This window comes from Trichomonas vaginalis, chromosome V (assembly GCF_026262505.1).
Source record: "Trichomonas vaginalis G3 chromosome V, whole genome shotgun sequence".
Lineage (NCBI taxonomy): Eukaryota > Parabasalia > Trichomonadida > Trichomonadidae > Trichomonas > Trichomonas vaginalis.
The window spans coordinates 7427435-7444117 of record NC_067207.1 but is presented as its reverse complement, the minus strand read 5'-3'; the positions used below and the strand labels follow the sequence as shown (position 1 = coordinate 7444117).

Below are 16683 nucleotides of genomic sequence, written 5' to 3'. Positions count from 1 at the left end.
CGTTTTCGTCAACGGTAACACCCTCTATTTTTTTTATTTTATTTAATAGTTACCGTTGGAAAAACGGTTTATCTCAAATATTGAATGAACTATAAACGTTTTTGTTTTCTATATATACTTTTTTGTCCAACGGTAAAACTTTTTACACAACGGTTTTTAAGAGTCGTCGCCGTTGACTTTTTTGTAGAGCACTCAAAATAGTATAACTTTGTCCGGACAAGTAAGGGTCTATCGTCGCTACAGGAAAAGTTACAGGCGTTCCAAGGAAGTATACTTTGAGAAGCCTTTTCCCCCTTATAGAATGAGATAGGACGGTTATTTTACAAAACTGACAACACTTTTGACCGAGTAGTTTTTTGTGCTGAACAAAAAGTGTCATATAAACATCTGTCAAAAACCGTTTTTTACTTCACTTAAAATGCCACGTAAGCTACGTAAGAATATACGTAAGAGGAAGGGAGCATTGAAACATCCAATAGTAAAACTGACACCACAACAACAGTTGCAACAACAAATGATGAATGACCCCACTATGTTGCAACAAATGTCAAGCAACCCTATGCTTTTAAGCCGAGTTATTGGTGCACAGAGTGGAGGTTTAAGAGCGGCACTTTTAGCGAAAATGGCAGGCTATGGTGGAGCTGCAGACGGAACAGCTTATAACCCTCAAAGTCAAATGAATTTGAGTTCACTCAAAAATCAAATAACAGATGTCAAAAAGTCAAACATAGACATACAGAAACAAATAAGTGAAAACGAAAAGAAACTAGAATATGACAGACACACAAAGAAACTCAATGAGTTAAACGTAGAGAAAAAGAAGAAAGAAGAACAACTGAAAGAACTAAGTACAGAGGAATATGCGAAAAAAGTGTCAGAAAAAGCAGCAGAAGTAGCAAAAATGGAACAAGATGTTATAAATTTGAAAAACCATACTACTCAATATAAAGTACTGAAAGATGAAGAGATAAAACAAAAAGCCATGAAGACATATATGGATAGCGATGAGTATAAAAAAGAAGTTGAAGCAAATGTAAAGGCAGAAAAACTTTTACAGTTGCAAAACCAAACCGAGTTAGTATGGCTAAGTCGTGTACTGAGGCACTGCGCGCCTCCGTACACCACTTAACCTTAAATATTTACAAAACCATTAACATATATTTTTACAACACAAACGACAACACTAACTTAACATTAAATATTTACAAAGCCGCCAACCACTTCACTTCACTAACGTTTTCACAAACGACCTCACTAATGTAAAAAATAAACGTTCTCACTTACAAAAGTATTGCAACTCCTCCCATTGCTGTGCTTCACATAACAGCTCATAATCTTCTGACTCACTTTCTTCTTCATATAGGTCAAAGTCACTGTCAAAATAAATGTTAGTAAGTTTTGACAAATGTAATGAAACACGTTTACCGTTTGTATCGTATGCTTGTATAAACTTTCCATTCTTCATTCCTTCATAAACGCTCAAACTAACTTTACCCTTTCTCCCTCGTATCTGATAGAATGTATAGGGTGTCCAAAGGTGTGTTTAGCACAAACCTGAATACTGCGAATAGAAATAAACAAGTTACATATATATAAAGTTTATTTAAATATAATCACCATTGGATTCAATCACGCGTTCGCAGCGATCGATCCAGGCTTGAAAGACACGCTTTAAATCATCATGAGAAAATTGCTCAAATTGCTCTCTTACAAAATTTTCAAGATCATCTGGACTCGCGAATTCGCGTCCTTCAGCTCTCTTTTTTAGCGTGCCGAATAAATAAAAGTCAGAGGGTGCAATATCAGGTGAATAAATTGGGTTTGGAACAACTTTGACATTGTTTTCCACCAAGTAATTCATTACCTTATGACTTTTGTGAACTCTTGAATTATCAAAATGAATTGCAAACTTTTGTTTTTGTTGTTTGGATTTCCCAAACTCATCAGAATTGATAATTTGAGTAAGAACATTGTCATTTAGATACTGAGCATTCATCGTATTAGGTTTTTGAAGAATATCAATTGCGATGATGCCATTCACGCCCAAAAAAACCGACAACATAATCATTGGTGTGTCAATTTTTTTCTTCGGGAATGTTTGCGGATTTTCATCCTTCGGGATCCACATGATTTTGGCTTCTGTTGCATATTGAAACCAAGACTCGTCCCCTGTTACTAAAAAGCGAAACTTCTTGGATTGATACGCACCCAATATAGAGAGGAGCTCTTTCGAAGATTGGACTCTAGATTTTTTTTGAACTGAATTAAGGTTGTGCGGAACCCAACGTGTATACGCTAGTTTGTAGTTCAAATAATTGTGCAGATAATAACTGACTGTTGTACGTGGTATCTTTGTCATCTCCTCTATCCTTCTGAGTGATGCTCTTGGGTCTTCATCTAGCGCTTGAAGAATTGCTTTGATTTTTCTTTGATCCGGCGATTTTTTGTCAATTTTTATGATGGGCGCCTTTTTGTTCATGAAGTGATACATCCTAACATGATACGTTACAGTGGAATAGCTAGGAGCATCCATACCGAAGCATTTTACCAATGTCTCGTAGATTTTTTTACAGTCTTTGCATTTTTTTGCAAGAGCGAGGATGTTTTCTTTATGATTCATTAAAAAAATGAAAAAAATCCCGCCAAAATTTCCCGCGAAACCGCCTCTTGTCTCAAAATTCATTTTATATCCCGGCATGGCGCCAAAATACAACATACTCATCATATACATATATTCATATTTTTTATTATATATTTATAATCAGCATATATCTCCTTTAATAGTCTCATATAGAGCGCTGTGCTAAACGCACCTTTGGACACCCTATATTTTCACGAGGAACGAAGAACAAATTCTTGAACTCATGACCGTTGTAGTTTGTTATCTCAATAGTTTTCGTCATTTATATAAAAATAAACTTAAAAATTAATGATATCACCACCCTCACACGTATGAAAACATAGCGCAAAAATAAGTTTAGGGTAGAAGGGTAGATCTAACCTCATTTCTACCCTCATTTCTAACCTGTTGAATTCATTGCTTTATTCCTCACTGTCGTCTGCTTTCTCCAACTCTTCTAACTTCTTCCTAAGTTCACCAATGTTGTCCTCATGAAGTTTAATCTTCCTTAATATACCTTCTTTATCTAATGGTTGCTTTATCTTTCTAAACTGAACTCTACCATCCTTCATAGTATGAATGTAAAAACCTTCTGGAATAGTTCCTGATTTAATGTATTCTACCAAAAACTTTTGTTTCATTGCTTCAGTGACTTTATTTGTCATTTTACTCTAAGGTGAAGATAGCACAGCGATAATGGATTTCATGACTTTTAGTATTTCATGCAATCTTAACAGATAGCCTTACAAGTACTTCCAGTGTCCCTAGCTGTCCCTCCTTTTTATATAACTCCATGACATTTATAATCTCGCGAAACTTAACAGGTAGCATAACAGATTAAAATCAGATGAGGTTTTGAACCAAAATTTCTAAGCAACGTTGTCAAGGATTTTGAGGAACTAGGGACAGAGTGTGGCAAAGTCCAAGATTTAATTTATCTTCATCTGTTTCATCAGCTATCACATCTAATATGCCAATATTTTATTCATAACTCGTGGCAAACTCACTAACTTTCATTATGTTCATCTGCATGCTTCATCTGATAGAAAGTATGACTTTCATTAACTCTGTGAGATAATGAAAACTACTAGGGACAGAGACCATGGCAAAGTTTATGACTTTCATTATTTCCAGAACTTAATGAAAACTACTAGGGACAGAGACCATGGCAAAGTTCATGATTTAATTTATTCTCTCACTAACAACAAGTACAAACTCCAACACTAACGACAAAAATAAATGTCCTCACTTCTTAACAAAGTAATATGTGCTTCTTACACCACCATAGCTCAAACGTTTCTTTTCAAACATCGATTGAAACTTATTTTGAGCCATTGGCTTTAGTCTCTTTTTCTTCAAATACGCCAAGAAATCTTCTTCACATCTTTTCACTTCATAGCCTTCTTTAAACTCCTCCTTGTTAAGTTCTATGAAATCCTTTATCTCATTCTTTGTTGCAATGGCTTCTTCACGAACGACATCGTGAACTATTTCATCACTGTTCTCATGAACGACCTCCTCACTGTTCTCATGAACTATTTCAACACTGTTCTCATGTATGACCTCCTCACTGTCTTTCATAAGCGTTTCAAAGTCTCCTTTACTCATTACTTCAATCTCATGCTGTTCACAGTAGTACTTAAACTCACTGTATATGTCTTTGTTGTATGTTATATTGCTTCCCATGTACTCCATGAATTTTTCAAACACTTCCTCATAATTCACTGTTTCTTTCTTTCCACGACCTTCTAATATCATACTTGCTTCGTAAATATAACTTCTTGCAGAACCGTCTCGCTTTCTACTTCTCTTCACAAATTCTCTCATCTTGCCGCCAAATACATTTGAACTACATGCAAAGAATTCATTCTCCTTCGCAAATTCTTTATATCTTCTGTAGCACTCTGTACAATTCCATCCGGATACAAACTTTTCATAAAACTCCTCGTAAAACATTTGGTAAGGTGTTTTGTTCATTTCGATGAGTTCTTGTTTAGCCCTGGTGAATGGTATCTTCCTTACATCAACTATCGAAAACTTCATATAAACTTTACAAAAACAGGTGCTGCTTATGTTTGTATGATAGATACAGAAAACAAGAGTGTAATCTTATTCATAAACAAATTCAAACGCTTGTACGGCTTCATGTAGGACAAACATTATTTTTCAACACTAACGCCAACACGTAGGACAAACATTCATGACTAACATTACTGTATAACATAAATGATTTATCAAGGTTTCTTCGTAATGAGCGTAAATGTTTTGTCATGATTTCATCGTTTATGTTTTGTCAAACATGAACGTATATGTTTTGTCATGATTTCATCGTAATGAGTGTAAATGACCCAAAAATAATGTTTATGTTAGAATGTTAGATCTAACACCTTTTCTAACATGTTTTCTACCCTCTTGAATTTTCATACGGAATCTCTTCTCTCGGTTTTCCGAGGGAAGCAATCATATGAGGAAATTCTTCTAAAATTTCTTTTATCTGTTGGTTTTCAAACCAATGATATGCTTGCTTTGTAGAACGAAGAGTATTATAAGGCATTTGTGAAGAATATAGCAATCGCCGGAATTCAGACGGTTGCTTTTTATACAAAATTCACGCAGGAAAATTCTTGAGTTTTGATTGAAAGAATACGGTCAAGCCAAAAGTGGCTCGACCTCAAAACAAGCATTTTATGCGCTTACTAAGGAACTTATGAATGAATTCAAAGGTATTTGCATACATCCTGACCTCGTTCATTTTGTTGTTGAATTCAGCAAAAATAATGTTTAGGGTAGATGGTTTTTAGGTGTCACTACGTCACCATGTGTCACTCGGTCATTTAACTTCTCTGAAAAAGTGTGACAACATGACATTTTGACAACAACACAGGAGGAAGGCAGTTATGAATTATTTTTGAAGAACTGAAGGTGTCACCATGACACCATGTCACCAGGTCATTTAACTTCTCTGAAAAATGTGACAACATGACATTTTGACAACATCACAGGAGGAAGGCAGTTATGAATTATTTTGAAGAACTGAAGGTGTCACCATGTCACCATGTCACCAGGTTATTTAACTTCTCTGAAAAAATGTGACAACATGACATTTTGACAACATCACAGGAAATAAATGTTTACGTTAATGTTTGTCATGATTTCATCGTACATGTTTTGTCATGATTTCATCGTAAATGATTTGTCATGACTTCATCGTACATGTTTTGTCAAGACTTCTTCATCGTAATGAACGTACATGTTTTGTCATGATTTCTTCATCGTAAATGTTTTGTCATGATTTCTTCGTTTATGATTTGTCAAGACTTCTTCATCGTAATGAACGTAAATGTTTTGTCATGATTTCTTCATCGTAATGAACGTAAATGTTTTGTCAAGACTTCTTCATCGTAATGAGTGTAAATCAGACAAAAATATTATTTTAGGTGAAGAGGTGAGATCTAACCTCTTTTCTCACCTCTTTTCTCACCTCATTGAATTTTCATGACTTCTTCGTATATTTTTGTCAAACATGAACGTAAATGTTTTGTCATGATTTCATCGTAAATGTTTTGTCATGATTTCTTCATCGTAATGAGCGTAAATGATCCAAAAATAATGTTTAGGGTAGATGGTTAGATCTAACCTCATTTCTACCCTCATGAATTTTCATACGGAATCTCTTCGTATATGTTTTGTCATGACTTCTTCATCGTAATGAGCGTATATTCTTTGTCAAACATGAGCGTAAATGATCCAAAAATAATGTTTAGGGTAGATGGTTAGATCTAACCTCATTTCTACCCTCATTTCTACCCTCAGCCGCTAAGCGGCGAGACCCAAAGGTCTTGAATTTTCATACGGAATCTCTTCGTATATGTTTTGTCATGATTTCTTCATCGTAATAGCGTATATTCTTTGTCAAACATGAACGTAAATGATCCAAAAATAATGTTTAGGGTAGATGGTTAGATCTAACCTCATTTCTACCCTCATGAATTTTCATACGGATCTCTTCGTATATGTTTTGTCATGACTTTTCATCGTAATGAGCGTATATTCTTTGTCAACATGAACGTAAATGATCCAAAAATAATGTTTAGGGTAGATGGTTAGATCTAACCTCATTTCTACCCTCATGAATTTTCATACGGAATCTCTTCGTATATGTTTTGTCATGATTTCTTCATCGTAATGAGCGTATATTCTTTGTCAAACATGAACGTAAATGATCCAAAAATAATGTTTAGGGTAGATGGTTAGATCTAACCTCATTTCTACCCTCATGAATTTTCATACGGAATCTCTTCGTATATGTTTTGTCATGATTTCTTCATCGTAATGGCGTATATTCTTTGTCAAACATGAACGTAAATGATCCAAAAATAATGTTTAGGGTAGATGGTTAGATCTAACCTCATTTCTACCCTCATTTCTACCTCATGAATTTTCATACGGAATCTCTTCGTATATGTTTTGTCATGACTTCTTCATCGTAATGAGCGTATATTCTTTGTCAAACATGAGCGTAAATGATCCAAAAATAATGTTTAGGGTAGATGGTTAGATCTAACCTCATTTCTACCCTCATTTCTACCCTCATGAATTTTCATACGGAATCTCTTCGTATATGTTTTGTCATGATTTCTTCATCGTAATGAGCGTATATTCTTTGTCAAACATGAACGTAAATGATCCAAAAATAATGTTTAGGGTAGATGGTTAGATCTAACCTCATTTCTACCCTCATTTCTACCTCAGCCGCTAAGCGGCGAGACCCAAAGGGTCTTGAATTTTCATACGGAATCTCTTCGTATATGTTTTGTCATGATTTCTTCATCGTAATGAGCGTATATTCTTTGTCAAACATGAACGTAAATGATCCAAAAATAATGTTTAGGGTAGATGGTTAGATCTAACCTCATTTCTACCCTCATTTCTACCCTCATGAATTTTCATACGGAATCTCTTCGTATATTTTTGTCATGATTTCTTCATCGTAATGAGCGTATATTCTTTGTCAAACATGAACGTAAATGATCCAAAAATAATGTTTAGGTAGATGGTTAGATCTAACCTCATTTCTACCCTCATTTCTACCCTCATGAATTTTCATACGGAATCTCTTCGTATATGTTTTGTCATGACTTCTTCATCGTAATGAGCGTATATTCTTTGTCAAACATGAACGTAAATGATCCAAAAATAATGTTTAGGGTAGATGGTTAGATCTAACCTCATTTCTACCCTCATTTTACCCTCAGCCGCTAAGCGGCGAGACCCAAAGGGTCTTGAATTTTCATACGGAATCTCTTCGTATATGTTTTGTCATGACTTCTTCATCGTAATGAGCGTATATTCTTTGTCAAACATGAACGTAAATGATCCAAAAATAATGTTTAGGGTAGATGGTTAGATCTAACCTCATTTCTACCCTCATTTCTACCTCAGCCGCTAAGCGGCGAGACCAAAGGGTCTTGAATTTTCATACGGAATCTCTTCGTATATGTTTTGTCATGATTTCTTCATCGTAATGAGCGTATATTCTTTGTCAAACATGAACGTAAATGATCCAAAAATAATGTTTAGGGTAGATGGTTAGATCTAACCTCATTTCTACCCTCATTTCTACCCTCATGAATTTTCATACGGAATCTCTTCGTATATGTTTTGTCATGACTTCTTCATCGTAACGAGCGTATATTCTTTGTCAAACATGAACGTAAATGATCCAAAAATAATGTTTAGGGTAGATGGTTAGATCTAACCTCATTTCTACCCTCATTTCTCCTCAGCCGCTAAGCGGCGAGACCCAAAGGGTCTTGAATTTTCATACGGAATCTCTTCGTATATGTTTTGTCATGATTTCTTCATCGTAATGAGCGTATATTCTTTGTCAAACATGAACGTAAATGATCCAAAAATAATGTTTAGGGTAGATGGTTAGATCTAACCTCATTTCTACCCTCATTTCTACCCTCATGAATTTTCATACGAATCTCTTCGATATGTTTTGTCATGACTTCTTCATCGTAATGAGCGTATATTCTTTGTCAAACATGAGCGTAAATGATCCAAAAATAATGTTTAGGGTAGATGGTTAGATCTAACCTCATTTCTACCCTCATTTCTACCCTCATGAATTTTCATACGGAATCTCTTCGTATATGTTTTGTCATGACTTCTTCATCGTAATGAGCGTATATTCTTTGTCAAACATGAACGTAAATGATCCAAAATAATGTTTAGGGTAGATGGTTAGATCTAACCTCATTTCTACCCTCATTTCTACCCTCATGAATTTTTCATACGGAATCTCTTCGTATATGTTTTGTCATGACTTCTTCATCGTAATGAGCGTATATTCTTTGTCAAACATGAACGTAAATGATCCAAAAATAATGTTTAGGGTAGATGGTTAGATCTAACCTCATTTCTACCCTCATTTCTACCCTCATGAATTTTTCATACGGAATCTCTTCGTATATGTTTTGTCATGATTTCTTCATCGTAATGAGCGTATATTCTTTGTCAAACATGAACGTAAATGATCAAAAATAATGTTTAGGGTAGATGGTTAGATCTAACCTATTTCTACCCTCATTTCTACCCTCATGAATTTTCATACGGAATCTCTTCGTATATGTTTTGTCATGACTTCTTCATCGTAACGAGCGTATATTCTTTGTCAAACATGAACGTAAATGATCCAAAAATAATGTTTAGGGTAGATGGTTAGATCTAACCTCATTTCTACCCTCATTTCTACCTCATGAATTTTCATACGGAATCTCTTCGTAATTTTTGTCATGATTTCTTCATCGTAATGAGCGTATATTCTTTGTCAAACATGAACGTAAATGATCCAAAAATAATGTTTAGGGTAGATGGTTAGATCTAACCTCATTTCTACCCTCATTTCTACCCTCATATCTACCCTCATGAATTTTCATACGGAATCTCTTCGTATATGTTTTGTCATGATTTCTTCATCGTAATGAGCGTATGTTCTTTGTCAAACATGAACGTAAATGTTTACGTTAATGGTTTCGTCATCAATGGTTTCATCGTCAATAGTTTCGTCAATGGTTTCGTCGTCAATGGTTTTGTCATGACTTCTTCATCGTAAATGTTTTGTCAAACATGAACGTGAATGCTTTTGTCATGATTTCTTCATCGTAATGAGTGTAAATGATCCAAAAATAATGTTTAGGGTAGATGGTTAGATCTAACCTCATTTCTACCCTCATTTCTACCCTCATGAATTTTCATACGGAATCTCTTCGTACATGTTTTGTCATGATTTCTTCATCGTAATGAGCGTATGTTCTTTGTCAAACATGAACGTAAATGTTTTGTCATGATTTCTTCATCGTAATGAGCGTATGTTCTTTGTCGAAACTTCATCATACATGTTTTGTCATGATTTCTTCATCGGAATGAGCGTAAATGACCCAAAAATAATGTTTATGTTAGAATGTTAGATCTAACACCTTTTCTAACATGTTTTCTAACATGGAGGATTTCATTAGATATACACATTCTTCCTCCATTTCATTCTATACATAATTTACATCATAGACGATTTAATAGATATAATACTTTACTGTTTCATCTGATATAAACATTCTTCCTCCATTTCATTCTATACATAATTTACATCATAGACGATTTAATAGATATAATACTTACTGTTTCATCTGATATAAACATTCTTCCTCCATTTCATTCTATACACAATTTACATCATAGACGATTTAATAGATATAATACTTTACTGTTTCATCTGATATAAACATTATTTTTTGAAAGTATCCTAAAAATATTTGATGGACTTTAACTAAAATAATGTTTAGGGAAGAATGTGTATATCTAATGAAATCCTCCATGTTAGAAAACATGTTAGAAAAGGTGTTAGATCTAACATTCTAACATAAACATTATTTTTGGGTCATTTACGCTCATTCCGATGAAGAAATCATGATAAAACATGTACGATGAAGTTTCGACAAAGAACATACGCTCATTACGATGAAGAAATCATGACAAAACATTTACGTTCATGTTTGACAAAGAATATACGCTCATTACGATGAAGAAATCATGACAAAACATATACGAAGAGATTCCGTATGAAAATTCATGAGGGTAGAAATGAGGGTAGAAATGAGGTTAGATCTAACCATCTACCCTAAACATTATTTTTGGATCATTTACGTTCATGTTTGACAAAGAATATACGCTCATTACGATGAAGAAATCATGACAAAACATATACGAAGAGATTCCGTATGAAAATTCATGAGGGTAGAAATGAGGGTAGAAATGAGGTTAGATCTAACCATCTACCCTAAACATTATTTTTGGATCATTTACGTTCATGTTTGACAAAGAATATACGCTCATTACGATGAAGAAAATCATGACAAAACATATACGAAGAGATTCCGTATGAAAATTCATGAGGGTAGAAATGAGGGTAGAAATGAGGTTAGATCTAACCATCTACCCTAAACATTATTTTGGATCATTTACGTTCATGTTTGACAAAGAATATATGCTCATTACGATGAAGAAGTCATGACAAAACATATACGAAGAGATTCCGTATGAAAATTCATGAGGGTAGAAATGAGGGTAGAAATGAGGTTAGATCTAACCATCTACCCTAAACATTATTTTTGGATCATTTACGTTCATGTTTGACAAAGAATATACGCTCATTACGATGAAGAAGTCATGACAAAACATATACGAAGAGATTCCGTATGAAAATTCATGAGGGTAGAAATGAGGTAGAAATGAGGTTAGATCTAACCATCTACCCTAAACATTATTTTTGGATCATTTACGTTCATGTTTGACAAAAGAATATACGCTCATTACGATGAAGAAGTCATGACAAAACATATACGAAGAGATTCCGTATGAAAATTCAAGACCCTTTGGGTCTCGCCGCTTTAGCGGCTGAGTGGTAGAAATGAGGGTAGAAATGAGGTTAGATCTAACCATCTACCCAAACATTATTTTTGGATCATTTACGTTCATGTTTGACAAAGAATATACGCTCATTATGATGAAGAAGTCATGACAAAACATATACGAAGAGATTCCGTATGAAAATTCATCTGAGGGTAGAAATGAGGGTAGAAATGAGGTTAGATCTAACCATCTACCCTAAACATTATTTTTGGATCATTTACGTTCATGTTTGACAAAGAATATACGCTCATTACGATGAAGAAATCATGACAAAACATATACGAAGAGATTCCGTATGAAAATTCAAGACCCTTTGGGTCTCGCCGCTTAGCGGCTGAGGTAGAAATGAGGGTAGAAATGAGGTTAGATCTAACCATCTACCCTAAATATTATTTTTGGATCATTTACGTTCATGTTTGACAAAGAATATACGCTCATTACGATGAAGAAATCATGACAAAACATATACGAAGAGATTCCGTATGAAAATTCAAACCCTTTGGGTCTCGCCGCTTAGCGGCTGAGGGTAGAAATGAGGGTAGAAATGAGGTTAGATCTAACCATCTACCCTAAACATTATTTTTGGATCATTTACGTTCATGTTTGACAAAGAATATACGCTCATTACGATGAAGAAATCATGACAAAACATATACGAAGAGATTCCGTATAAAATTCATGAGGGTAGAAATGAGGGTAGAAATGAGGTTAGATCTAACCATCTACCCTAAACATTATTTTTGGATCATTTACGTTCATGTTGACAAAGAATATACGCTCATTACGATGAAGAAGTCATGACAAAACATATACGAAGAGATTCCGTATGAAAATTCATGAGGGTAGAAATGAGGGTAGAAATGAGGTTAGATCTAACCATCTACCCTAAACATTATTTTTGGATCATTTACGTTCATGTTTGACAAAGAATATACGCTCATTACGATGAAGAAGTCATGACAAAACATATACGAAGAGATTCCGTATGAAAATTCATGAGGGTAGAAATGAGGGTAGAAATGAGGTTAGATCTAACCATCTACCCTAAACATTATTTTTGGATCATTTACGTTCATGTTTGACAAAGAATATACGCTCATTACGATGAAGAAATCATGACAAAACATATACGAAGAGATTCCGTATGAAAATTCATGAGGGTAGAAATGAGGGTAGAAATGAGGTTAGATCTAACCATCTACCCTAAACATTATTTTTGGATCATTTACGTTCATGTTTGACAAAGAATATACGCTCATTACGATGAAGAAGTCATGACAAAACATATACGAAGAGATTCCGTATGAAAATTCATGAGGGTAGAAATGAGGGTAGAAATGAGGGTAGAAATGAGGGTAGAAATGAGGTTAGATCTAACCATCTACCCTAAACATTATTTTTGGATCATTTACGTTCATGTTTGACAAAGAATATACGCTCATTACGATGAAGAAGTCATGACAAAACATATACGAAGAGATTCCGTATGAAAATTCATGAGGGTAGAAATGAGGGTAGAAATGAGGTTAGATCTAACCATCTACCCTAAACATTATTTTTGGATCATTTACGTTCATGTTTGACAAAGAATATACGCTCATTACGATGAAGAAGTCATGACAAAACATATACGAAGAGATTCCGTATGAAAATTCAAGACCCTTTGGGTCTCGCCGCTTAGCGGCTGAGGGTAGAAATGAGGGTAGAAATGAGGTTAGATCTAACCATCTACCCTAAACATTATTTTTGGATCATTTACGTTCATGTTTGACAAAGAATATACGCTCATTACGATGAAGAAATCATGACAAAACATATACGAAGAGATTCCGTATGAAAATTCATGAGGGTAGAAATGAGGGTAGAAATGAGGTTAGATCTAACCATCTACCCTAAACATTATTTTTGGATCATTTACGTTCATGTTTGACAAAGAATATACGCTCATTACGATGAAGAAGTCATGACAAAACATATACGAAGAGATTCCGTATGAAAATTCATGAGGGTAGAAATGAGGGTAGAAATGAGGTTAGATCTAACCATCTACCCTAAACATTATTTTTGGATCATTTACGTTCATGTTTGACAAAACATTTACACTCATTACGATGAAGAAATCATGACAAAACATGTACGATGAAGAAGTCTTGACAAAACATTTCCGCTCATGTTTGACAAAGAATATACACTCATTACGATGAAAAAGTTTCGACAAATCATTTACGAAGAAATCATGACAAAACATATACGATGAAGTTTCGACAAAACATGTACGATGAAGTTTCGACAAAACATGTACGATGAAGTTTCGACAAAACATGTACGATGAAGAAATCATGACAAAACATTTACGTTCATTACGATGAAGAAGTCTTGACAAAACATGTACGATGAAGTTTCGACAAAACATTTACACTCATTACGATGAAGAAATCATGACAAAACATTTACGAAGAGATTCCGTATGAAAATTCAAGACCCTTTGGGTCTCGCCGCTTAGCGGCTGAGGGTAGAAATGAGGGTAGAAATGAGGTTAGATCTAACCATCTACCCTAAACATTATTTTTGGATCATTTACGCTCATGTTTGACAAAGAATATACGCTCATTACGATGAAGAAGTCATGACAAAACATATACGAAGAGATTCCGTATGAAAATTCATGAGGTAGAAATGAGGGTAGAAATGAGGTTAGATCTAACCATCTACCCTAAACATTATTTTTGGATCATTTACGTTCATGTTTGACAAAGAATATACGCTCATTACGATGAAGAAATCATGACAAAACATATACGAAGAGATTCCGTATGAAAATTCATGAGGGTAGAAATGAGGGTAGAAATGAGGTTAGATCTAACCATCTACCCTAAACATTATTTTTGGATCATTTACGCTCATGTTTGACAAAGAATATACGCTCATTACGATGAAGAAATCATGACAAAACATATACGAAGAGATTCCGTATGAAAATTCAAGACCCTTTGGGTCTCGCCGCTTAGCGGCTGAGGGTAGAAATGAGGGTAGAAATGAGGTTAGATCTAACCATCTACCCTAAACATTATTTTTGGATCATTTACGTTCATGTTTGACAAAGAATATACGCTCATTACGATGAAGAAATCATGACAAAACATATACGAAGAGATTCCGTATGAAAATTCATGAGGGTAGAAATGAGGGTAGAAATGAGGTTAGATCTAACCATCTACCCTAAACATTATTTTTGGATCATTTACGCTCATGTTTGACAAAGAATATACGCTCATTACGATGAAGAAGTCATGACAAAACATATACGAAGAGATTCCGTATGAAAATTCATGAGGGTAGAAATGAGGGTAGAAATGAGGTTAGATCTAACCATCTACCCTAAACATTATTTTTGGATCATTTACGTTCATGTTTGACAAAGAATATACGCTCATTACGATGAAGAAGTCATGACAAAACATATACGAAGAGATTCCGTATGAAAATTCATGAGGGTAGAAATGAGGTAGAAATGAGGTTAGATCTAACCATCTACCCTAAACATTATTTTTGGATCATTTACGTTCATGTTTGACAAAGAATATACGCTCATTACGATGAAGAAATCATGACAAAACATATACGAAGAGATTCCGTATGAAAATTCAAGACCCTTTGGGTCTCGCCGCTTAGCGGCTGAGGGTAGAAATGAGGGTAGAAATGAGGTTAGATCTAACCATCTACCCTAAATATTATTTTTGGATCATTTACGTTCATGTTTGACAAAGAATATACGCTCATTACGATGAAGAAATCATGACAAAACATATACGAAGAGATTCCGTATGAAAATTCAAGACCCTTTGGGTCTCGCCGCTTAGCGGCTGAGGGTAGAAATGAGGGTAGAAATGAGGTTAGATCTAACCATCTACCCTAAACATTATTTTTGGATCATTTACGTTCATGTTTGACAAAGAATATACGCTCATTACGATGAAGAAGTCATGACAAAACATATACGAAGAGATTCCGTATGAAAATTCATGAGGGTAGAAATGAGGGTAGAAATGAGGTTAGATCTAACCATCTACCCTAAACATTATTTTTGGATCATTTACGTTCATGTTTGACAAAGAATATACGCTCATTACGATGAAGAAGTCATGACAAAACATATACGAAGAGATTCCGTATGAAAATTCATGAGGGTAGAAATGAGGGTAGAAATGAGGTTAGATCTAACCATCTACCCTAAACATTATTTTTGGATCATTTACGTTCATGTTTGACAAAGAATATACGCTCATTACGATGAAGAAGTCATGACAAAACATATACGAAGAGATTCCGTATGAAAATTCAAGACCCTTTGGGTCTCGCCGCTTAGCGGCTGAGGGTAGAAATGAGGGTAGAAATGAGGTTAGATCTAACCATCTACCCTAAACATTATTTTGGATCATTTACGTTCATGTTTGACAAAGAATATACGCTCATTACGATGAAGAAATCATGACAAAACATATACGAAGAGATTCCGTATGAAAATTCATGAGGGTAGAAATGAGGGTAGAAATGAGGTTAGATCTAACCATCTACCCTAAACATTATTTTTGGATCATTTACGTTCATGTTTGACAAAGAATATACGCTCATTACGATGAAGAAATCATGACAAAACATATACGAAGAGATTCCGTATGAAAATTCATGAGGGTAGAAATGAGGGTAGAAATGAGGTTAGATCTAACCATCTACCCTAAACATTATTTTTGGATCATTTACGTTCATGTTTGACAAAGAATATACGCTCATTACGATGAAGAAATCATGACAAAACATATACGAAGAGATTCCGTATGAAAATTCATGAGGGTAGAAATGAGGGTAGAAATGAGGTTAGATCTAACCATCTACCCTAAACATTATTTTTGGATCATTTACGTTCATGTTTGACAAAGAATATACGCTCATTACGATGAAGAAGTCATGACAAAACATATACGAAGAGATTCCGTATGAAAATTCAAGACCCTTTGGGTCTCGCCGCTTAGCGGCTGAGGGTAGAAATGAGGGTAGAAATGAGGTTAGATCTAACCATCTACCCTAAACAT

General features: G+C 34.7%; 4 protein-coding genes across 4 annotated transcripts, besides 3 other annotated features; 1 reads left to right on the top strand and 3 right to left on the bottom strand.

Moving 5' to 3' along the window:
- Nucleotides 1-544: 544 nt before the first annotated feature.
- Nucleotides 545-1129, top strand: TVAGG3_0294760 (protein of unknown function, DUF4106 family; the record flags this gene model as incomplete). Its single annotated transcript, XM_051229235.1, has 1 exon — nucleotides 545-1129. The coding sequence occupies one exon, from the start codon at nucleotides 545-547 to the stop codon at nucleotides 1127-1129; it is 585 nt and encodes a 194-aa protein (XP_051098965.1).
- A 394-nt stretch (nucleotides 1130-1523) lies between these two features.
- Nucleotides 1524-1551: a terminal%2Cinverted (terminal inverted repeat of Mariner transposon ID:TVAGG3_0294740).
- Nucleotides 1524-2827: a mobile genetic element.
- Nucleotides 1604-2731, bottom strand: TVAGG3_0294750 (Mariner transposase; the record flags this gene model as incomplete). Its single annotated transcript, XM_051229234.1, has 1 exon — nucleotides 1604-2731. One exon carries the CDS (start codon nucleotides 2729-2731, stop codon nucleotides 1604-1606), a length of 1128 nt encoding a protein of 375 aa, XP_051098964.1.
- Nucleotides 2800-2827: a terminal%2Cinverted (terminal inverted repeat of Mariner transposon ID:TVAGG3_0294740).
- A 215-nt stretch (nucleotides 2828-3042) lies between these two features.
- TVAGG3_0294730 (uncharacterized protein) lies at nucleotides 3043-3285 on the bottom strand (the record flags this gene model as incomplete). Its single annotated transcript, XM_001300060.1, has 1 exon — nucleotides 3043-3285. The coding sequence occupies one exon, from the start codon at nucleotides 3283-3285 to the stop codon at nucleotides 3043-3045; it is 243 nt and encodes an 80-aa protein (XP_001300061.1).
- Nucleotides 3286-3865: 580 nt separating this feature from the next.
- Nucleotides 3866-4663, bottom strand: TVAGG3_0294720 (uncharacterized protein; the record flags this gene model as incomplete). Its single annotated transcript, XM_051229233.1, has 1 exon — nucleotides 3866-4663. One exon carries the CDS (start codon nucleotides 4661-4663, stop codon nucleotides 3866-3868), a length of 798 nt encoding a protein of 265 aa, XP_051098963.1.
- Between the last annotated feature and the right edge of the window lie 12020 nt (nucleotides 4664-16683).